At 38.6% G+C, this 26,141-nt stretch overlaps 1 protein-coding gene across 2 annotated transcripts in view; it reads right to left on the bottom strand.

Annotated features, from left to right (window-relative positions):
- Nucleotides 1-18,007, bottom strand: part of LOC124267912 (ATP-binding cassette sub-family G member 1-like) — a 51,679-nt gene extending 33,672 nt beyond the window's left edge. For both annotated transcript variants that reach the window (XM_046702901.1, XM_046702902.1), the window contains exons 1-2: nt 17,940-18,007; nt 2,055-2,349 (exon numbers count right to left, since the gene is read on the bottom strand). In XM_046702901.1, coding sequence (XP_046558857.1) covers nt 2,055-2,178 — 124 coding nt within the window. In that variant the 5' untranslated portion in view covers nt 2,179-2,349; nt 17,940-18,007. The remainder of the gene's footprint in view (nt 1-2,054; nt 2,350-17,939) is intronic.
- Nucleotides 18,008-26,141: the final 8,134 nt, after the last annotated feature.

Genomic DNA, 26,141 nt, shown 5'->3' with positions numbered 1-26,141 from the left:
AGCTGTGATATTGTGACTCTCTGCCCTAAATTATCTATGCAGCTGTGATATTGTGACTCTCTGCCCTAAATTATCTATGCAGCTGTGATATTGTGACTCTGGTGACTCTCTGCCCTAAATTATCTGTGCAGCTGTGATATTGTGACTCTCTGCCTTAAATTATCTATGCAGCTGATATATTGTGACTCTCTGCCCTAAATTATCTATGCAGCTGTGATATTGTGACTCTCTGCCCTAAATTATCTATGCAGCTGTGATATTGTGACTCTCTGCCCTAAATTATCTATGCAGCTGTGATATTGTGACTCTCTGCCCTCAATTATCTATGCAGCTGTGATATTGTGACTCTGGTGACTCTCTGCCCTAAATTATCTGTGCAGCTGTGATATTGTGACTCTCTGCCTTAAATTATCTATGCAGCTGATATATTGTGACTCTCTGCCCTAAATTATCTATGCAGCTGTGATATTGTGACTCTCTGCCCTAAATTATCTATGCAGCTGTGATATTGTGACTCTCTGCCCTAAATTATCTATGCAGCTGTGATATTGTGACTCTCTGCCCTCAATTATCTATGCAGCTGTGATATTGTGACTCTGGTGACTCTCTGCCCTAAATTATCTGTGCAGCTGTGATATTGTGACTCTGCCTTAAATTATCTATGCAGCTGATATATTGTGACTCTCTGCCCTAAATTATCTATGCAGCTGTGATATTGTGACTCTCTGCCCTAAATTATCTATGCAGCTGATATATTGTGACTCTGGTGACTCTCTGCCCTAAATTATCTGTGCAGCTGTGATATTGTGACTCTCTGCCTTAAATTATCTATGCAGCTGATATATTGTGACTCTCTGCCCTAAATTATATATGCAGCTGTGATATTGTGACTCTCTGCCCTAAATTATCTATGCAGCGGTGATATTGTGACTGGTGACTCTCTGCCCTATATCTAAATCTTCAGCATTATATACTGTGAGATGGCAGATACAAGCTTAACCAGATCTGCTGTTTTTCAAACTGACCGCCCATCAAAACCATTCATATAAGATTTAACAACATTGAGGAAGAACCACAAGAAGATGTATTTTGTTTTTGTTTGTTCGTTGAGTGAGTTAACATTTTACGTCACATCGGCACTATTTCAACATTATACTTATAGTGACTTGTTCTTTAAGAGAAGTGAATTCAGCTGAATAAAAAAGATCTGTAACTATAGTCTGTTTGCAGTGAAAACGTACTGATGAATTTCACTTTAAACAAAAAAGTAAATCCAATAAAGTGAAATCAAGATTGCGAATCCTCATAATTTTACCTTGCCAATTGAACATTTAAATCTCAGAATTTTATTCAACTTAGGATAAAAGTTGTTTAACAAACGATCATTGTTTCAAATCGCTATTATTGGTTTGTATTACAAGGGGTTATGCACATTAAATGAAACCCCGAGACAAGTTGTGTTGGTTTAAGTTAACGCTCATCACGTACCGCACATGAATTGTTTCACTGTTCCAACTACTGCGCTTACCTCCTTGTAATACATATGACACATTGATTAACTAACCCTTAGCTGTGGCAGAAAAAGAAATATGATTTGTTCAGAAATATGTTTGATGGATTGCGTGGTTGTTTCATATATAGATGATTTTTCCACTGACCAGTGAACCTAGTCGAGCAGTCGTTTGGATGGGAATTTTATTCCAATGGCTTTTAAGAGGAATTATTGGCCAACACACAAGGTCAGCCGTCTAACGCACTCAACAACCACGGCGTCCAAAAAAAAACAGCCACGAAATGTTGAGCGGTTTGGATTTGTGTGCTGGCGATTAGGTGTCTGACTCTGAGAGTGTGGGTCAAAATCCCCAATGGGACTCAACCTAACAAAAGTATTAGAATTTGTTCTTACTGAGAAAGTGTAATCCCAAATATAACACGTTACATTTGACCACTTTCTAAATGGCATTGCGTATTCGCAACTCTGCACATCCAACTGCAACACTCCAGACAACTGGTCCCCCTATCCAGGGCGTATATAAACAACAGACTTCACGCACCTTTACTCCTGTTGCCTTCCTTCACTGTGTACATGAGCTCGCGGAACTCGATGTCTATTGGCCGTCGTCTCTGGAAGTTGGAGAACTGACTCCGGGAATCCCGGAGATTCGTCTTCCCAGCCATCCCATTTTCGAGAGAGCAGACGGCGACTTCTTAACATCCTGTTGCAAGTAGTTCCCCAGATGTTGAGGGATGTGCACTTGCACTGATAATAGCTCGGCCATTTTCTTCACTCTCTTGTCATTGCCGTCAGAGAAAAGTGGTAAATTTGAGGAAATCGCCTGTTGAAAGTACCTGAAAACGCAAAAAGTTATCATGAAGTCGTAATGAAGACCAAAGAGAAAAGTGGTACATTTGCGAAAATCGCCTGTTGAAAGAACCTGAAAACACAAAAAGTTATCATGAAGTCGTAATCAGGAGTCGTGATGTCAATGAAGACCAAAGAGAAAAGTGGTAAATTTGAGGAAATCGACAGTTGAAAGAACCTGAAAACGCAAAAAGTCACAATCAGGACCGAGTGAACAAGGAGTACCAGTTCTGTAGGTCTTTCATTGTGATGACATTGTTCAAGTGCCTCTACACATAATTTGTTATGTGTGTTGGTTGTTTAACGCCGCACTCCGCAATATTCCAGCTATATGGCGGCAGTCAGTAACATAGTCATTACAGTGATCAACAGCATGAGCATCAATCTATGCAATTGGGGTATGATGACAAGCTTAGTTATGTCATCTGACACATAAAACTGGCTTTTTCATTGGCTCTTTCCAATCACAAACAATAACATGATTTGCAAAAAGTACTCTCAGGGGTGGAAATAACCCATTGCCCGACGTCCGAGTCCAATGTGTTTTTCTGTCGGGCAAGCAAATTTGTACATCACACTGTACCGGTGTCCAGTTGACTTCCCAATGTTAATTATGTTGTTTATTTAAAAAATCAACAAGAAAACGGTCGGTATAGTGGGAAATTTATCAGGGCAAGTGACTTTACATGTGCCACTGTACCAGAGTACACTATCAATTTTAAAATTATTTCCAGCCCTGACTCTATAAACATCTCAGAAAGTCTACAATACAGCAGAAATGCCAAGGGTCACATTGTGGTTTGTTATGGAAAAAGACGAATCTTGGGACAGAACAGCTTAAGATTCTTCATTTCATAAGGCTGGTTATAAGCAAACAAAGAAAACCAGTTGCAGCCCCAAATTTGATCATCATTACACCCGACCATGAAAATGCTCCAAGAAAAGTTGTAACAATCGTTTGAATAGTTTTGGTCCAAAATTGGCTCGCTGGCTTGGTTGACATGTCATCGGTTCCTAATTGCGCAGGTTGATGCTCATGCTGTTGATCACTGGAATGTCTGGATCAGACTCGATTATTTACAGACCGACGCCATATGGCTGGAATATTGCTGAATGCGGCGTAAAACTCACTCACTCAGAGGACTTAACTTTACCTATGATCATCTACATAGTCTACGCCTAAACGTCTACCATGTGCAACGGTCGTGATACAGACTGGTAGCCGGAACATGTCCATGAACATCTTGAAGCAAAATATTGTACCATTAAATCTAGAGTTGGGAATTGGTGTAAATGTCATAATTGATGATTGGTTCATTACAACCGATCAATCATCGAAAATAATTGGTTAGCGTCATTTATCAAATTTTCCTGGTTATGTTTGTTAATGCACAAAAAATAAAGAAAAAACATGTAGTTCTCTCTGTTTTTTCAGCAAACTGCACAAAATGCATTTGCAAATTTCACATATTTAAAGGATGACTAGTGTGTTAGGAACATACATTTCCTGGAGTTGTTAAGATATACTTAATCATGACTTGGAACGAGCTTGTAGTGCTTATGCAATGTCGAGACAAAATCAACCTTTTGAAAAATATTGTTATTGCAAACAAGTGGTCCAAAATTGTTTGTGTTCGATTATGAGAAAACATGATCGATTGCTTGGTCGTTTAGTCATTGCGACCAATCTACGATTATTTCAATTAATCAGACCACCACTAATTAAATCACATTTCAACACCACATACCTAATTTTCTTAATATTAAAACATAGAGAACAATCAGGACAATAAACCGTGGTATTGATGTATATATATTGCCTGTGATATGTAAATGTTTCCATGGTGATACTTATACAAAATTTCCAATCAAACCTTACTTATTTACATGATACACAAGAAAAAATACTTTCATCATCGGTTTCCCATTTATAAAACATCTACCATCTCTAATTTTGTATATTCCGTAACCATGGTAATCACTGCCTTTGATTCCAAGATCCAATTGCCATAGGAACACGCTATCTCAACATTTATCGCCATATGTGGGTTGGAATTTTTCAAAACGCAGCTGTGCTCAACTGACATGGTGAGTCAACAGGTGCTTGTCGTGATAATCACATATACGGTTCGCAGGACTGAGCTTTCATAATATCATATTAATCACAGCTTCGGAAAAAATGATAGCTTATTTGCATTAATATTTGGGTCGACATGCTGGGGTGATTTTCATGGTAGAGTTCACATATATAATAAATATGTTTTTTCATTATGTACTACGTAGTACTCTCAAGCTTGGACATGAAGGGTGATCTGTATAGTGTGTGTGTGTGTGTATGTGTGTGTGTGTGTGTGTGTGTGTGTGTGTGTGTGTGTGTGTGTGTGTGTGTGTAGTTTCAGTTTGTTTCTGTGTGTGTGAGGAAGAGAAAGAAAGGGAGACAGATAGGATCATTATGTTCATCTCAGTTTGTGTGAGAGAAAGAGAAAGAAAAAGAAAAAAAAGAGAATAGGATCATTATGTTCATCTCAGTTTGTGTGTGTGAGAGAAGGAAAGAAAAAAAAAGAGCATAATAGGATCATTATGTTCATCTCAGTTTGTGTGTGTGAGAGAAGGAAAGAAAGAAAAAGAGCATAATAGGATCATTATGTTCATCTCAGTTTGTCTGTGTGTGAGAGAAGGAAAGAAAGAAAAAGAGCATAATAGGATCATGTTCATCTCAGTTTGTCTCAGTGTGTCATGTTCATTTTCATCAGTGTGCGTGTGAGAGAAGGTGCGCATAATAGGATCATGTGTCTCAGTTTGTCTCAGTGTGTGTCATGTTCATTTCATCAGTGTGTGTATGTGCACATGTATGTGTGTGTGTGTGTGTGTTAAGAAGACATTGCATTCCTTTCCCATATTGTCTTCCCTGAGCACTTAGATAAAAAATAATCACAAACCTTGTTTACTGACACATCACAGATCAAAACAACTTTCCATGAACCAAACCTCTTTAATAATTCTAGTCAACTCCAAATACTGCATCCAACAACCATGAAGAACTGCAACATGTCAGAGTGAACATGTCTCCAGTAACCATGGTAACACAAGCAAGAATCGGTCTTATCTGTGAGTTAACTGCTGATAAGTCTGTGCCTTGTAACTCTGGCTATTGTTCTCCCATATTTCACCCACTTCCTGTCGGAGGTTGATGACCAGCTCGTCCAAGTGTTCTTATCTTGTAATGACCTACACTCTCTCACATGATCCAGTTGTCAGTAGGAGGTGTGCTAGCATTTAGATTAAAGTTACACAATGGTAACTGGCATCAGTCATAGTATGATAAGAATTGATCATGAATGAGTGAGTGAGTGAAAGAGAGAGAGGGGGGAGGGAGGGAGAGAGAGAGAGAGGGGGGAGGGAGGGAGAGAGAGAGAGAGGAGAGAGAGAGTCAGTCTTGCGTCGCTTTAAGCAACATTCTAGCAAATATCACGGCGGGGGACACCATAAATGGGCTTCACACATTGTACCCATGTGAGAACTCGAACCCGGATCTTCAGACTACCCCACCTGCCATGATGGCCAGTGATCTGTGTATTTTCAATATGTATGGCTTTGGCCTATATATTATAGGAGGGAACAATGGAGAAAAATTACCATAAAATGAATTACCCACACTTTTTGATGATTTGTGAGTGTGTGAGCACAGTTTTATGCCGCAATATTCCATCCATATCACTTCAGGGACACCAGAATGGGCTTCACAGATTGTGCCCATGTTGAGATTTGAACCAGAGTCATATCCAAGTGAAAACAGGGTTCTACATGACGCATGATTGCTGCGTATTTGACGCAACAATTTTGTAAAAGACTCTCAAATTATTATCATACGAGTCAAGCTTGATGCAAGTTTTACGGGTGACCCTCAGAATTCAGTTCAATAAAATAAGTTTGATAAGCAAACAATGATAGTTTTCGATTGACTTTGACAGAGCTGTCAGATTGCTCCATGGACTCAGAGACAGTAATCCTTGCTACTGGCGGGTGACACTGCTACAAAAAGACGTACATCAGACCGTATTACCCTCGAGAGAAGCATACAACTTATATTACTAACTAGTTATATAATTGACAATACAACATGAAACAATAAAATATTTGCCAAACTCTTGCTTTTTGATTTATAAACACAAAGAAATATTAAATTTTCATGACTCCCAAATATTGAAAATGATTCCCAAAAATAAATATTGAGAGTCACCATGACTACATTAATCAGGCCATAATTTTGCATGATTTGAAAGCGTATTATAACTTAACAAGTCGGATAGAGTGATATATTTTTAAAATGATCCCATGAAAATTCACTAGCCAGTCAGACCAGTGACTGTGGAGATTTACTGACCCGACTGGATTTTTACTAGCCATGGGCTAGCGGGTCAGCGGCTATTTAGCAGTGACCAGAATGCTTAACCACTAGGCTACCCCACTGCCCCTAAAGAAACTTGAAACTGATATTATTGTAACACTGCCTCTGACAAGTTCCGCATGTTAGAATATTTACTAAGTATATATGTAAAATTACAACAAATGATTTATGAATGTAACATATGTCAGATGCAGTGTATACCTGTATAACTGTAAACTACGAACAATTGGTTTACGAATGTAACATTTGTACGATGGTAATACTTTCCTAAAATCTAATTATCAGGGTACAAACTCTATGAAGCTTAATATGATTCATAGATCCAAAAGCCTACCAAAGTAATTAAATACAAATTGTAAATATGAACAGTATGCTAAGCTTTTGAACAAGTGCAATCTATCAATATTATTCATACATATTTGGAGCAAAACAAACGCATAGGTCTGTGGCTCCCCTCAATTATGAAAAGACTGGTGGATGTGTTTATAATTACAACAGAATTCTGTGAACATTTGTCAAGAGATACCACAGCAGACAGATGACGTCATTCATCATGTTCATTATGTTTATAAAAAGTCTGACATTTTCAAGATGGCAGGTAAATTTTAGCACTTTTTAGAGGTGATGGCAATCACGGTTAAAAATCAGATTTAATGCCTTTAGTATTTATTAGAAACTTTTTCACAAGAAGCTACATATTTGCATAAAATACGCACCAGAAATCACCATAACTAAACATATTTTGAGTTTCTAGTGTACAAATATGCAGACACAAAGTCTGAGACTTAAACCAGTAACTCAGAACATTGTAGTAAAATTCCGCTGAGTCCTATATACCTCAGCCAATAACAGTATATATTATGACACTAAATTGTACTGAGATGCTGAGATGCTGTAAAAGAGCTCTGCAGTCTCCAAAGTTTGGGGAACCAACTTTATATGCATTAATATTTTTCGAACCAACAGGGATTTGGAAAGGCAGGGGCCATGGGCCATTTTGCACATTAGAATAAAAAATGGCCCATTAAAATTTTGAAGTTTACTATTGATACAAGGGCAGTTGCCAATTATAAATTCAGAAAATGGCTAATAATCCTGAAAATGACCCATTGTCAAAGTTATCTATCCCAATCCCTGAACCAATGATGTAAACATAATGACAGAGAAAGACAGAGGTTACCTTATGTCAACACAACCATAGCAGTGTGGGGTTGGGGGGTCACGGCAAATAGGAAATATCATAAAGCCCCAAGACCAGTCACCAACCCTCGTCCACCCCTTCAAGAAGCGATCAGTCTCCATGTTCAGTGTTACAAAAAGCTGCCCCACTAAGTAGTTTAAAAACACATAGCTAAACAATTGAATTATGCAAGTCTATGGCTGACAATATAATCTATACTGAACAAGACATTGGAAGATAGAAGTTTGAGAACCACAGATATCACATTCTCTTTCATATTCTGTTTTCGCTATGTCAGCAATATTTCAGCTGGATGATGGCAGGATGTACTTTGTCAAGTCTGGACCAGACAATCAAGTGATTGATATTGTGAGCGAAGCTCCTAGTTTGGGGGTATGATGACAAACCATCAACAAGGTTTCCAAGTCATTTAATTCATACAAGTCATCTCATAATCAGAGCATGTTTCTAGGGAGAGTGTAAGCAGGGTCAGGTTCTGTGCATGAGAAGGTTTGGTGATTGTGCTTAAACAGATGTTTACAAAGAGTCTTGAAATAGATTTTTGGACAGTTTGGAAAAAATGTAGGAGTGACACGATTGGTTTTGGCGCAGAGCATGAATTGGTATGGGCACAGATCATGAATTGGTATGGGCACAGAGCATGAATTAGTGGTTGGTATGGGCACAGCATGAATTGGTTTTGGCATGAATTGGTATGGGCACAGAGCATGAATTGGTATGGGCACAGAGCATGAGTTGGTATGGGCACAGCATGAATTGGTATGGGCACAGATCATGAATTGGTATGGGCACAGAGAATTAATTGGTTTTGGCACAGAGCATGAATTGGTATGGGCACAGATCATGAATTGGTATGGGCAGAGCATGAATTGGTATGGGCACAGCATGAATTGGTATGGGCACAGATCATGAATTGGTATGGGCACAGAGAATGAATTGGTATGGGCACAGAGCATGAATTGGTATGGGCACAGAGCATGAATTGGTATGGGCACAGCATGAGTTGGTATGGGCACAGAGAATGAATTGGTATGGGCACAGATCATGAATGGTATGGGCACAGAGTGAATTGGTATGAATTGGTTTTGGGCACAGAGCATGAATTGGTATGGGCACAGAGCATGAATTGGTATGGGCACAGAGAATGATGAATTGGTGAATTGGTATGGGCACAGAGCAAATTGGTATGGGCACAGAGCATGAATTGGTTTTGGCACAGAGCATGAATTGGTATGGGCACAGAGCATGAATTGGTATGGGTGCAGTGCATGAATAGATTTGGGAGCAGTGTTTCAAAAGGTTTGGGACAAATACCATAAATTTCACAAAACCAGCAAATCTACCGTGTCATTTCCTTGAAGAGCCGCACACATGCAAGAACCACCTTACTCCGTATGTCGGATTCCAGCACACGAGTGAGCCTGAAGTCACATGACCAGGATCAAAGTTCACTCGTGTCCAGTGGAGCAGCACTGGAGCTTTGCTACAACCTCCATAGCCACTTCAGTTGGTGGACTTTGAAACTGAATACAACCCTCCACAGATATCTGATACAGTAGTGTAATACTCATCCACAATCACACACAGACTCACACCAACTGCTAAATACTGCTGCAAACTTTGGGTCTAGTTTCTCATTTAAACATGGAGGCTGCCTGATCTCAAGGAAATGCTGGTAGCCATTTGTCTGACTCGATACCCTGCCATTTGTCCATTAATCCGACTAGTGATAATTTGGGGCGAAGATCTTTTCTCCCCAGATCTTGCAAGGCAACCACGGTGACATAATCCACCTGTCTGAAATGACATGAGGATGTAACCATGGATGTCAACCCAAGTGGCTCGGATGACAGGCACAGAATGCTGGGGACCTATACAACCACCAAGCTCATAATTCAGTATAGAGACAATGACTTCAGCCACTAATCTGAAACCTGGGTCTAGCTACTTTCAGTTTGGTCGCATAAGGTCAGTTGTTGATCACTGGATTGTCTGGTCCAGACTCGATTATTTACAGACCACTGCCATATGGCTCTAATATTGCTGAGTGCGGCGTAAAACAACAATAAACATATGGTCAGCTCTTGATCACTGGATTGTCTGGCCCAGACTCGATTATTTACAGACCGCTGCCATGTAGCTATAATATTGCTGATTGCAACATTAATAACAATATCCTATATAATAACACTGAAATGTACAAGAAAAAAACATGCCAAAAGCCAAGTTTATAGTAGCACACTCAAACAGACACAGACTAACTTGATCTAGACTTGCTGAGAGACCAATATTCTGACCCAAGTCTGCAGCAAATGTCAGGAAGAGATGACAAGACTTTATGGATGATCAAGTTCTTTATTTTGACAACAGCGACGTTTCGATATCGATTCTTATACTGATTTAAGCATAACGGTATAAGAATCTACACCAAAACGTCGCTGTTGTCAAAAGTTTATCATCCATAAAGGCTTGTCATCTCTATACCACCAACTTCTAGAATGTCAGGAAAACAAATCAAATGTCACTCAAACAAATCCCAATTTGGATTTATAAATTTCCCTATTTGTGTAGCAACTAATAATTAATTTTATGTATTCTCAGAGGCAACAGGATCAAGAAACATGAATAACAAGGAAGTGGTCTTAATGCTCACATTTATATTACTGCATTGAATACAACTGGAAATTATGTTAAAATACTACACAATAAAATGTGACTATCTGAGAGGTGAATACATAGGAGTGAGTGATGCATCGTTTTTAGCAATAGGGGGGACAATAAATGGGCTTCACACATTGTACCCATGTGGGAAATCGAAACCCGGATCTCCAGCATGACGTTGAACACTTTAACCACTAGGCTACCCCACCTGCCATGATGGCCACTGATCTGTGTATTTTAATATGTATGGCTTTGGCCTATATATGATAGGAGGGAACAATGGATGAAATATTACCAGAAAATAAGTGAGTGTTGCGTCGTTCTTAGCAATATTCCAGCAATATCATGGCAGGGGACACCAGAAATGGACTTGACACATTGTAGCCATGTAGGGAATTGAACCCAAGTCTCCAGCTAACGAGTGAACAATTTAACCATTAGGCTGCCACACCTCCCCTATGGCCACTGATCTGTTTATTTTCATGCATATATGTATGGCTTTGGCTTATATAAAATTATAATGTATGGTTTCAAATCAAGGAAACTAAGGATGGAAAAATACCATGAAATATATTACCAGCATTTGTTGATGATTTGGAAAAAAATTATACATTGCCAATAAAAAGGCGGAACTTTCTTTAAGACACTGTTTGTGAATTATGACTACGATGGTGTACATTTCTGAAATAGTACAATCAACTGTATATAATCAAACTTGATGCTCATGATGTCAATCACAGGATTGTCTGATCCAAATTCAAGCATTTACAGATGTCATACAGCTTTGATATAGCTGAATGCAGCATTAACACCAGTAACTATAGTCTGTTTGCAGTGAAAACGTACCGGTGAATTTCACTTTAAACAAAAAAGTAAATTGAATAAAGAGAAATTAAGATTGCGAATCCTCATAATTTTACTTTGCCAATTGAACAATTATATCTCAGAATTTTATTCAACTTAGGATAAAAGTTGTTTAACAAACGATCATTGTTTCAAATCGCTATTATTGGTTTCTATGACAACAACTTGCTCGGTGTTTGAAACCCCTTTAATTATAGACAAGTGGCAAAAGCATACGTGGGGTTATTTGAAACCTGTGACTTGAAGCAAAGGCCTGATTAATACAATATTTCAGCTGTATGTGAAACCTCTATCACTAGTATCAGGCAACTTGAGGCAAAAATATGGCTGAGAAAACTATATATGTACTGTATTTGAAACCTATATCATGCAAATTGATGCAAAGGTACAACTGACGAATACTGTATATGGGCTGTATTTGAAGCCTATATCATGCAAATTGAAGCAAAAGTACGGCTGACGAATACTGTATATGGGCTGTATTTGAAACCTATATCATGTTCCCCATGTCCATCCTACATGACAGTATGACAAACAGTGGGTGCATATTGTAGGTCTCCACTATGAACAAGCAAAAAATAGCAATGACACATTGATGACGGGAGTCAAAATGAATGGGGTCAACCAGCACGGGCAGTTAAGTTCAGTGGCTTGGCCCAAACATGCACTCGCAGTGACATCACACTGATACACTCGGAAGTGCGTAGATGTGGGCCAGATTGTAATCAGGTATTGTTATCATGGTTATAGAAAGACATCAGATGTAGATCACAGTATATGATAATTCCATGACAACTACTTCTGACAAGAACCAAATATCGAGCGTGAAATGAGCATGTTTGTATCTTGTCACTCTGGGATTTATACAAGATTCTTAATTCATAATTAAGTTCCCAAGTCGGGAAAAATGGAGAGAAAATATGCAAGTACAGAAGGATATATAATAAAGTTCTTGCTTTCCCAAACTGTGAGGTAGGACAATTTATCGCTGTAATTACAGCATTTGTTAAATATATAAACCTAACTTTGGCCAATTCATCTGCTGAAACTGAACCTCTCAATATACCTCAGTTATTTTATCTATTTTTGTGTGTACACATGTGGTTTTAACATATTTATTCATGTGATTATGATGGGATTGGCAAACAAGCATAAAACATGCTTATTTTAATGCCACTCCCCAACAATGATACAATAGTATTAATAATAATAATAATAATAATAATAATAAAAGCTGTATCCACCCCTGATGACCATATCAAATTGAAGACATATTAAACCCTCCAGTAATGAAGTATGCATTTAATCTCATGTCATTTAATGTAGGACAGATGAGGAGGAAATGAAGCGCATTTTCGGTGTCCGCATGTAAGATCAAATTTATTGAGTATTTACAAAAAAATCAAGCGTAGTTGTACGCGAATTTGTACGCAATAGACTATTTCAGGGATTTGTGGGCAATTGTTAGAGTTTGAATCATATTTTAGTTTGAACTGTATATTATAAACATATTGTACACAGAAAATTCTACAACATAATATTGGATAGGGATTCTTTCATCTTTGCATGATAACAAAAATTATTCTCATACGTCAAGTGTATATTTAACAGAATGACAACAGTGATTATCACTATCAATATACTACTGATATACTTTACACAGTTTCACAAAACATTTCAGTGAACATAGTATATATAGTTATATGCCAACACATCTGTTGTTACCAGGATATTCTGTATTTAAGCATGTTAAGCCTATGGCAGTCCCTCCTGGATTCCGCGATGAATTTTTAAGAATTCCACAGCAAATTGAAGTTAATTCAGCATCCGATTTTTCAAAATTCTGCAGTTAAAAACTTGACCAAAAAAACCCACAAAATAATGCAATTTCAATCATCAAAAAGATCAATTTGAGAACATATGTCTCAGTCCATTTTTGTGTAACCAATCATACTTTTGACATTTACCCCTACTTTTCATTTCGGTCGGTTGATAGTCAATCTTGATTCAACTTTCAAAATAAGTAAATTCCGCAGCAGCAAAATGGCAAATTCTGCAGGTATTCTGCATGAAAATGCGTTTTCCGCGAAACCATACGTTTTTCTGCATCAAAAGGTAATTTCCGTGATTTATTCTGCAACCGAAGAATTGCGGAATCCAGGAAGGACAGCTATGGGAATATAATCAGGATTTTTCCCCATTTTTAGGCCCATAGGCCTAAATTCAGATCTTTTTTTTTATTGTTGAGATTGATGTCCCTTGGTAAAAGCATATTTTCACTAACGTCTGTAGTGCAGTCTGGGGATCGACGATACAGAAACACCACTTAAATGCATACAAGTCACTAGGGATGTCACGATACATAAGTTTCATGAATTGATACGTATCATGATACCCATGTCACGATTCGATACGTATCACGATACCTATTTTCGTGGCATAATTGCATATAAATTTAGTTACATTTTGAACATTAATATTTCATATTTTATAATTGTCCATGAAAAGATCAACATTTTTTATTCTCAAAGATTAAAAAGTTCTAATTTCCAATCTTTATGCATGAAAAATAATGATTTATAGCTATTATAACATCAACAAACATGACACAATTGCAAAATGTAAATGATACATTAACATATTTAAACCGATACTTTCAAAACTATACATTAATTGGATCATCTTACAAAAAGTATTGATGTATCGTGGCATCCCTACGACTCACTGTTTTCCTTCAAGTTGGAAAACATTGTGATTGGACATTTTCTGCAGGCACAATTTTCATGACATTCCAGTTTACGATAGTCGTTAGGGGTGAAACGGTACACCGCGGTTTTAGTAGAACAGCAGCATTTTGCCTTCGGTTCGGTATACCATAATGCAATCCAAACATTTGGATTATTTACAGAGCGCCGCCATATACCTGGAATATTGCTGAGAGTGGCGTAAAACTATACTCACTCACTCACATCTTCCACAATGTTGTCTTGAAGGACCTGCAGGTTTTGCCTTTGTTGGCAGCTAAAAGGACTTCATGAAATTACCCAATCACGGTAGATCCAAAATTGTACATTTGTGGCAAGGTCAAGAAAAATTGTACCATATCCAATCCATTCAATAAGTCCATCCAAATCAAGCCCTGGGCCTAATAATGGTTACATAATTTGATAACCAAAGGGTCATTTGTCACTATTGAGCCCAGGGCTTAAATATGTGAATTCCCAGCACTGACACACCCAATTCATTAATTTTCACAATATTCAGTGTTATTGCGGTGAAACCCGTGAAGATCTTCAGTAACCCACGCTTGTCGCAAGAGGTGACTAACGGGATCGGGTGGTCAGGCTCGCTGACTTGGTTGACACGTCATCGGTTCCCAATTACGCAGATCGATGCTCATGCTGTTGATCACTAGATTGTCTGGTCCAGACTCAATTATTTACAGACTGCTGTCATATATCTGGAATACTGATGAGTGCAGCGTAAAACTAAACTCACTCACTATTATGGTGAATACTGGCTTGCTATTGTGAATACTGCTTTGTCAGAACAGAACAGAACATTTAATTCTCTAAAAACCCACCCATGGTGGTACATGAGAATATAATGATATACAATTTAACATAAATATACCATCAAGATGGCGGATAATAGAATACTTAGATAGAGTATTATTATCACAATTCATTTACGATTTCAGGGCATTTGACAAGGCATTTAAAAATTTAGCTAGGTTTTTCAAATGCTTTGTTTTCTTTATTGAAAATAGCCGTTTAAGTTTGACAGATTAGGCCATTCGTAGTAATAATTTGGAATATACATTATCCGCTGTTGGAGAAGAGCTTCGCATTTAAAAGGTAATGGAATTCATCCCCAACAGACGGAGAATCGCAAAGTTTACAAAGTCTATTTTCTCTAAGAATGTTGTTCCAGCGTCCTGTTTCTATCGGTAAATTGTGATTTGATAACTTGAATCTAAGAATTGGATTATGTATAGATTTGGGAAGGAAGAGGTAGTTTTCAAAGCATAGATTGTCTTTAAAATTTTGGTAAAATTTTCCTTTCGAACTAGACGCTAGTTCACATCGCCATTGTTGTAAATATTGATCTTTGAGTATTGTTTCTACTGATGAAACCAAAAATTCTGATGAACATAGGAACGGGTAATCATACATTTCTGAGAGTCGACAATCATCTAAGAGCTGTTTGACAAATTTAAACCATTTCAATTTAGGTAAAGTGTTTGGAGAAGAAGATATAATGTCATATCTACAAACTGATTTATACACAAAGATATCATCTTCACACAGAAAAAGATCAACAGGATTATTGTACTAACATAACTAGATAATGAAGAAACCAAATGGATCGATGTCGATGTAAACAAGGAAGGAGTAAGGTCGAGGTGTAACCATACTGTGAGGCCTCGATGCAATATGTATTCAAATAATAAGGGTGTGATACGATTCGTATTCTAATACAGTACTTTCATATCTGAAGTTCATATTCTTTCATTTTTCGCAGATGAATCACAACCCTAAATGTTCTAAACTCTCAGATATCGAAGATCTGATATTGTAAAGACAAACATATCAGAGGCGGGGCATAGTGAAGATTCTGATATTTATAGCCAAATAGGAAATACAGAAATCTTGAACACTTTCTGTTAATATTCACATTTTCTACATCAGTTTAACTTGTAATGAAATGAATTGTATGTATTTTGATACACAAGTTGTAAATCTGTGTATCATATCACGAGCCTTGTGACGCGATGCAATACTATATTGCCATATCGCTTCACCACTAAAACAGAGGTTAAATAAAACAGAGGTTAGTATTTTGACATACATCTAGGGAGGTCAGCACAGTCAGACTGACCTTCATCCAACTGACAGCTACCCATCATTCACTGTTTTCTTAACAGTTAAAGACAGCTCAGTACTTTGTGTGTTTGGCCTACCAGGCTTTAAAATAAGATCACAATATGTACCTATTCTGAGACCTCACAACAAGGGAAACACAAATTGGGCATCACGTATTGTACCCATGTAGGGAATCGAACACTCTCTGTCAGGATCTGAGCAAGCGCTTGAACCATTTGGCTACATCAACAACCATGACTGCTCTAAAACATGCCTTGTAAAATGTCTGGTCAGTTGACTGGGATTTATCAAAGATTTGCTGGCAAAATGGAAATAAATTCAAACTCTGGAATCCTAATTCTCTTACTTGTTCTAATTGGGAATTTTTCCATAGACATTCCATGATTACATGGGTCACATGTTGGTCCAGTTCATATACCAGCCATGAACATGAAGCCACATGTTGAAGTTTGAAGCTAAGGTTTGAGCTGTCAGTGTCAGCCCTAAAAGTGAGTGAGTTTAGTTTTACCCGCTTTTAGCAATATTCCCGCAATATCACAGTGGGGGGGGACACCAGAAATGGGCTTCACGCATTGTACCCATATGGGGAATCGAACCAGTGTCTTCTTAACCTACCAAACGAATGAGGTTTGCATGAACATCTTTTTCCTATACTTAATATCCATTCTTGAGATATATCAACCGGTACTGGTAGTTGTTATGATAATAATGGTGAACGGATTGTACAATCATATCTAATGTGAGATTTTACTTGCAAGATTATCAGGATATTGTGCCACTGAAATCATCTAGTCCTAATTAATTAACACTAGCCTCAAGCTGTAGGGATAGTGTCATTTTCTGGGTCTAGATGTATAATCTGTTAAGGTTTTCTTAGCTTAAGTTCATGATAAGCAGGCCTTATTCATTCCATTGTCTCTTTGTGTTTGGGGGTCACATGACCACAATCAGCTGTATGGAAATATACATTATTCTACAGGTCAGATTTCTATACTGCCCAATTGTGTGAAATTGACAAGTGTTGACCCGATAACTGAACTATCCCAAATGTCTATTTAAACGGAAATGTTACCCATCAATCGATGTCTATCAACCAGAGACATCGTCAAAATACGTCTACCAAGAGAACGACCCCGACCACGATCAGCTGGCGCATTCAGCCTCATTCAACGCAAGCCAACTCGGCCAATGTATAATTTCATCAGGGAATTACATTGTATGACACCTTTCTTCATTCCTAACCCGTTCACACACAATAACATGGACCATATGCGTTGATATTTTTTATCCCAATTATATGCTAGCAAAATAGGATGCCATAGATGGATTCCACAATGAAACGAGGCATAAATTACCAACGATATTAGACCTTACGCGTCAGCGATGAAATTCAGTATTGGATGCCTGCGTTGATTTCCCGACAAGGCAAACGCTCAAAAATGGAACTAATTGGAGGTAATAACTTATGGAATAGATTTCTGTGAAGTAAAATTCTCAGATACATTTGACAAGTCAGTACTTCCAGACAGAAGGAACAAAAACAAACCCATCTCTCACCTTCGTTAATGGACGATCTTCTAGTCATCCACGTGACCGCTGACGGAAGGGAAGTGCTCGATCAGCCAATCAAATTTCAGTGCCGCATGACATCAAAGGGCGCGAATTTCTTGCAGCTGCTGTCCTGAGCACGCGACTTTGTTTACATTTTGAATGGTGGCCTAAAAACGCAACAACAATATTATAACGATATTATTTCTTGGTGTTTTCTTGTCGGGCAATACCACGTTTGACCGCATCAGTGTATTGAATAAAAACGTTTCGAAGTTGAAGAGATGAAATATTTCAAATAAGGTTTCAAAATATAATTACGTTTGTACGATATATTATGAAGAATTTGAAAAGACGTCATCCCCTGAATTTATATTATTCTTCTGTTTTATGTCTGTTTTGTGTGATTTGATTGTATATATGTATTTAATGATTAAAACAATCTCAATATCCTTATTGCTGTATTTTTTTTATAGATCAGCAGTGATCTACATGCCATCAAGATAATATTATACTGTCACTGACGGGGTCTTAGCACTTACAGGAATAGTGACAGTATGTATCCTGATGCCAGTTTGTTTGTTTTGTATGCTTCTTGGGTTTTTTTGTTTTTTGTTTTGTTTTTGTTTTGTAATTTTTATTTCCTTTTTTGTTGTTGTTGTTGTTTGCCTTTGTGTTTTGTTGTTGTTTTTTGGGTGTGTGTGTGTGTTTAGGAACAAGCCCTCCCACATCAAACTGAAACGGCGTGATGTAACTGAAATTACATATGCTCATTCGCATATTGTGTCCCTTGACCGTACTAGGATCCGTTGCATAACCATGGGTTCAATTTCATAATCACTGCGTTTGTCTGCCCGTGCTAGTGGGTTTTACAAAGGCTGTCAACAACACGTGTCACTTTAGGCATGAGATAGCTGTTTACTTGTCTATTAACGCCTTACAGGGAGTGTGAGTGAGTATCGTTTTACGCCGCGTTTAGCAATATTCCAACAATATCTCGGCGGGGGACACCGGAAATGTACCTATCTGTGTTTCATAGGCCATATGGCCGGATGCTGCTTTTAAACCCCTGCAATAATGTAACGTCTTTTTTAATGAACTGCAGCATGTGACACATTGATAAACTATATTTCTTCTTCTTCTTCCTATCTGGGGAATCAAACCAGGGTCATCGGCGTCTTTAACCACTAGGCTATCCCACCGCGCCCCTTACAAAGGAAGGGTTGTTGAAAACTTCTAACCCTTATCTTCACGGGTTTGGGCGTGATGTAACGCACATGATAATACCTCTGTGTTATCAACGGATTGCATTTTCGGACTATTTGCATTGACAAGATATAAGTTTAACTTTTTTAATGTATGTATTGGTGTATCTCATTACGTTATTCAACAACTTGGTATGAAGGGGGATGTCTTTCACTTTTTAAAAATTCTGTAACAGGTTACAAAACAAGCACAATGTGAACTCATGATTACAAGTCTATTGCAGTAAATGTGATTTCTATTGTACCACGTGACCTCTTTTGACCCACCCCATTAGGTTCGTGTAACCAAAAACTCAAAACTGACTGACTGACTGACTGAGTATGGTTTTACGCCGCTTTTAGCAATATTCCAGCAACATCACGGCGGGGGACACCAGAAATGCGCTTCACACATTGTACCCATGTGGGGATTCGAACCCGGGTCTTCGGCGTGACGCTTTAACCACTATAGGCTACCCCACCGCCCCAAAAACTCAAAACGAGATTTGAGTAGAAACAGTTTCTTAAAGCGAAACAATAAACACATTAGTTGTGAAAGGAGCTATATGGGTGCTGGGGGATAAGTTTTTAAGAATATTATTTTAACAGGCCCGACCAAAACAAGTAAAACCCTTCTCGACCTGCGTTTTAGATGGTTCGTATACAGTAAACTAGGATTCTGTCATTTTTTATTGTTACTGCTTTAGGTCACTACCAACCGTCCCAAAATACACCTCAGATAAGATTGCATACCGTATTTGCTCTATCAATTCAGCGCTAGTCGTTTACCCGGTTAGAGGCCCATTGTCAATTCTGATTCCATTCAACGCCCGCCACATAGCTGGAATAGTGCTGAATGCTGCGTAAAAGTAAACTCACTCACTCTGTTTGATGCTGACGCGATGACAACCCACCGTCCAACCGAATCCCAAATTGCAGTCAGAGTACTTTTGTTGGAAATAGCGATTATTAGAGGGTGAAGAATAGGGCTGGCTATATATGATAGACATCGATAACCGTTAACTGAATATCTATCGATTATCGATAAATATCGAAGACGTAACTTGGAGCAAAATCGCCAAAAATATCTGAAATAAATAAATATATTTCACATCACTGGTGAGTGAGTGAGTTTAGTTTTACGCCCCACTCAGCAATATTCCAGCTAGATGGCGGCGGTCTGTAAATAATCGAGTCTGGACCGGACAATCCAGTGATACATCACTGGTGATCGGTGATATGTTTCTGCATGGATTATTAACTTAACATCGTCTTGAACATAATTTAGAAGCAGGCCACGAATGTAGTCCTACCATTGCATATTGTGTGAGAATATCAAAACATTTTCAATCTTAAAAGTTAAAGTACGATGTTATCAATAACACAATTTTTATATTGATAATCATAAATATTTTTGGAACGATATTTCCGATTATCGATCATTTTAGCCAGCCCTAGAAAAGAATAATCATAACATACCTTCGGTTAATGTGATTGTCAATTTCACAATGTGATGGCCACAAGCCCGTCTATTTTATGGCCGTTGAAACACCGACTAATGGAGGAAATACGGTATGGTAAGTTCATTTATTCAGTGTCCTTATTTTTGATCCAAGCCAAACAGCTCGCCGAAAGTAGGCCATGGTCAACAGTACTGTACTGTTCATACATGAATACCCCCGATCAGGATCACGATATAATATCGCTGTTTTACACGTGTATTGTGCTCAGGCATATAATAGCGTTACGTCATAGTGTTTTTGTTGCATAATATTATAGCACTGTTGTGTTATGCTGTTCAATTGTTTAGGTCTGTATATTACGATTCTGATATACGTGGGGTGGTGGGGTACTAATGATTAAAGCATCGGTTCGTCACGCTGGAGACCTGGGGTAAGTCCCCATGGTCCGCCTTCAGTTTTCTGACGATATTCAGCTTGTTTTATATTGTATTGTCGTGATGAAAATACAATTTTAGAGATAGATGCTAGTTTCAATTCTTGTTTCTGTGATATCCTAGTTGGTTTCGTCGACAATATTTCTAATTTTACTGTATTTTTTATGAATTTGTATCTAGTTCTAGTCACGTGGGCGGTGGGGTAGCCCAGCGGTTAAAGCGTTGGCTCGTCACGCCGAAGACCCGGGTTCGATTCCCCACATGGGCACAATGTGTGGAGCCCGTTTCTGGTGTCCCCCGCCGTAATATTGCTGGAATACTGCTAAAAGCGGCGTAAAACTAAACTCAGTCAGTCAGTCTAGTCACGGCTGATATACTGCCGATATGACTATAATCGTAAACTCAATCACTCACTCGCTGGAGACCTGGGTTCGATTCCCCACATGGGTACAATGTGTGGAGCCCGTTTCTGGTGTCCCCCGCCGTGATATTGCTGGAATATTGCTAAAAGCGGCGTAAAACGATACTCACTCACTCACTCGCTCTGATATACGTGTGCCCAGATAGTTTGAAGTTAAAATATTCTATTCAAGCACTTTGAGTATTTTCGAAAATCACAGATTTAGTTCATATAACTGTCGTGGAGTCGTGTTTCTGTCCGATCCCCCACAAGCTTGTATTACTGTTTCTGCACCTATGCACATAATCATTTGTGAGACAGGATACCGCAAAGGTCATTAAAACGAATGAATGAGTTTCGTTATAGGGACCATTCATAATTTATGGCAGGCTCACTGTTGCCAGTTCCCAGTTGCGTAGATCAATTGCTCAGGCTGCTGATCACTGGATTGTCTGAGCCAGACTCGATTAATTACAGACCGCCGCCATATAGCTGGAATAATGCTGAGTGCGGCGTAAAACTGAACTCACTCACTCACACACTCATAATTAAATTTATGGCTGTGGTGTGTGTGTGTGTGTGTGTGTGTTTGATGATGATTTTAATGGGGGGTCGCCCATTTTGTTCTGGGGATGTTGGGGAGTCATAAATTATGAACGGTCCCTTATGCCGCTTTTAGCAATATCATGGTGGGGGACATCAGAAAATTGCCTTCACACAATGTACACTAGATGCCAAAAGAAACGTTACCCTCCTACCTTTATGAATTACTGAAAAACTATCAAAGATATTTTAGAAGGTTTTGGTTTTCTTAAATGCATTCTTATTTGGGTGAAATGCATCTTTTTCAGAAGAGTTACATTGTCCTATATTCGTCCATGCCGAAATAAACCAATAATAGAGATTTTGATGTCCAAAAGAAAGGTTGACATAAAATTCTGCTTTGGGACAATGATAAACCATTTAAAGTCCCCATTTTTCAACTATTAAAACAAGAAACAACTGTTGTAGAGTGTGTAAAATTGTAAAATAATCATTGCTATGATTTCATTCTTTTAAAACATTTTGTGCTGATTTGCATTAGTGAAAACAAGTAAAACGTGTCTTTGATATTGTGAAATAATGTTTAGGAACATCTACAATTATCTTTGCTAACATTTTTGCTTGCAAAGTAACATATTTCCATTTTACACATAGCAATGTCAATCGCCAAAACGCAGCAATATTCAAACAGTATTTACATCCATTTCACATGCAGAATGATTCTATAGGGTATGAAGAGAGCCTAGAAGACATGATCTGATACACAAGTACGAGAAATATGCCACGATTAACAGCTGAATTGAAAGAAAGAGCCATTGGGATGGTGCAGATGGGGTCGACATACAATGTTGTTGCCAAAGCCCACGGATGCCACCGTATCACGGTCATAAGACTTATTCAGGGCTTCAGACAGACTGGGATCACCGTAGACACACCAAAAAGTGGACGTCCACGCATCACAACGCCAGCTAAAGATAGGTACCTCCGTCATTAAGGAAGGATGGTAACGTTTCTTTTAGCGTTTAGTGTACATGTACCCATGTGGTGAATCGAACCCAGGTCTAAATGGAAGTTATGCGCCTTTATCAGAATTCTGGGAGCGGCGGGGTAGCCCAGTGGTTAAAGCGTTCGCTCGTCACACCGAAGACCCGGGTTCGATTCCTCTCATGGGTGCAATGTGTGAGGCCTATTTCTGGTGTCCCCCGCTGTGATATTGCTGGAATATTGCTACAGGTGCTTAAGACTAAACTCACTCACTCAAAATCCTGTTTCCGTCCCTGTAATACGCATTTTTTTGTAAATGTGAATACATTTACATGGGTGTGCAATTATGTACCCATTTCAGAGATAATCACCATATTTGATTTTTTTTTTTTTAAATCAAACAATAATTCCCTGCACAACTTTTAACAATAGCCACAGCCACAGAAATCCGTCGTTTAAGCGCAGAGCTTGCCCGCAAATGTTGTGAAACCACAACAATCGATTACACTGAGAAGAGCTCATGTTTGTCAGGGGACACAGACAGAACACATATCATGCACGAGCTGCACGTGAATAATTCATTGTCTATATCAAACCCCTGGAGGATGGAGAGTAGGTGCCTAGTCTGTGTTAAGGTAATATTGACATAGTCGTCATGGAAATAAAACGTAAATGATAGGATAGGTTAGTTGTTTTTTGAGGTCGTGGAGGGTGCAGTGAGTTTGCTCTTTGAACTATCATATTTTGCCGACCTCAAATTTAAAGTCACGTTTTCATGACCCCTCCCTAAAAACATAACGTCCAAATAAATATTTTCTTCACCCCCTCTTCCATCTCCCCCTCGTTGGCCCCTCGTTCATTGTAATATTCTAGTTTTGACACTCCAATCAAATCGCCCGACCCATCCCCCTCGACCAGTCCAAAGAGGAGGTGGGGTAGCATAGTGGTTGAACCGTTCGCTCGTCACGCCGAAGACCCGGGTTCGATACCCACATGGGTACAATGTGTGAAGCCCATTTCTGGTGTCCCCGCCGAGATATTGCTGGAATATTGCTAAAAGCGGCGTAAAACTAAATTCACTCATTCTCTCACTCATTGGACAAACCCCTCTTCGCTCTTCCAACGAAAAGCATACAACTGTTAATTTCATTGATTATCTCATGTCACCGTAACCACTAAATGCGACTAAACATATTGATTTCATAATTCAAAGGGATTATTAAACAGTACTATAGCTTAGTTGATATATACTACTCACACTTTGCTAAGGATCAAAATTCCCAACTTTACTTTCCCAGATTTATAATTTGAAATTTTGTATCCATTTAAAACTGGATAAATAATGATATGGTAACCCTTCTTTAGGCAAACAGCCTATTGGTGTGTATTACAAGGGGTACGCGCAGTAGTTGGAACAGTGAAACAAATGCACGTCCGGTGCGTGATGAGCGCTAATTTATAGGGGTGTGTATTGCAGAGAATTTTCATATTGCGATATATTGCGATGCGAAAGCATGTATTGCGATATGTATTGCAATATATTGCATGAAGTATTTTAAAACAAAACTACTTTTAATCGAGTTACTGCTTGATTTATAGAGCAAAACACAACAAAATCACTAGGCTTGATTAAACTTTAATAACAACTTTTAATCATGATAAAAAAAAAACAAAAAAGTGAATAATATTTGGCACAAATGCAACAAGGACATATCCGAACATTTCCGAGTGTTACGAAGTTTTCCGAATGCAAGTCAAAATACCGGTTTTCGATCAGCGTATCGCAATACGTATCGTTTTCATGTCTGAACCGGTAAATACCGGTAAACCGGTTGTATTGCGCAGCCCTACTAATTTAGACTACCGTAGAAACCAACCCTTCTTGTTCTCGGGGTTTCATTTAATGTGCATACCCCTTTGTAATGCAAACTAATAATAGCGATTTGAAACTATGATCGTTTGTTAAACAACTTTTATCCTAAGTTGAATAAAATTCTGAGATTTTAATGTTCAATTGGCAAGGTAAAGTTATGAGGATTCGCAATCTTAATTTCACTTTATTTGATTTACTTTTTTGTTTAAAGTGAAATTCACCGGTACGTTTCCGCTGCAAACAGACAACGTGCATATTTCTTTGCACAAGCAACACATGCTTTTGTTGGACCATCACAATTCCACACGCAGACCACTAGTTACTGAACTTCAGCATTCAGATGCAATCCCCTATTTACAAGCACAGAGTATTTTGGATAAAATACCTCGTAAACAAATTGATAACTTCCTATAGCCGGCTATTTTATCGAGCAGCGGATGTCGTATATCCTGGACCCCCGATTTTTTTATGCCGTCACATACTGAGTGAGTGAGTGAGTTTTGTTTTACGCCGCACTCAGCAATATTCCAGCTATATGGCGGCGGTCTGTAAACAATCGAGTCTGGACCAGACAATCCAGTGATCAACAGCAGGAGCATCGATCTACGCAATTGGGAACCGATGACATGTGTCTGTCACATATTGAGATTGGTTCGTTGGTTATTGTAAACGCCGAACTCTCCAATATTCCAGCTATATGGTGGCGTCAAACAATACAGTGATCAACATCATGAGCATTAAACTAAGCAATTGGGATACAATGACACGTGTCAACCAGGTCAGCGGGCCAGACTACCTGATGATGTTAATCGCCTCTTATGACAAGCATGGGTTATATCTACGCAGGGTATGAAACTCCCAAATATTTCAGCCAGACCACAGGGCTGGTTAGATGTAAAACTTGCCAGCCCTGACCAAAACTTACCTGCCCACACAAATACTAATATACATCGATATCTAAATTTTAACCCGACCGTCGGGCAGGTGAATTTGAGAATCTAGCAGTCGGTGTTGAAGATAACCCATCCCGGGCGGCCGGGCAGGCAGGTATTTTGAACGCTGATCTACGTATCGATCTACGCAATTGGGAATGTAAGGTAGAGAATATGTGTATTACCAATAATGCATGGGCGCATACCCAGAACTAACCCCTAAGTCATGTGTGTCCGACATCAGCATGTCACAGTTCTATTAAGTGAGTGAGTGAGTTTTAGTTTTACGCCGCTTTAAGCAATATTGCAGTAATATCACGGCGGGGGACACCAGAAAT

This window comes from Haliotis rubra, unplaced genomic scaffold (genome assembly GCF_003918875.1).
Source record: "Haliotis rubra isolate DU_JTF1 unplaced genomic scaffold, ASM391887v1 Scf1348, whole genome shotgun sequence".
In the NCBI taxonomy this organism is placed as follows: domain Eukaryota; kingdom Metazoa; phylum Mollusca; class Gastropoda; order Lepetellida; family Haliotidae; genus Haliotis; species Haliotis rubra.
Note: the sequence above shows the minus strand (reverse complement) of the source record. Positions and strands in the feature narration are given on the sequence as shown.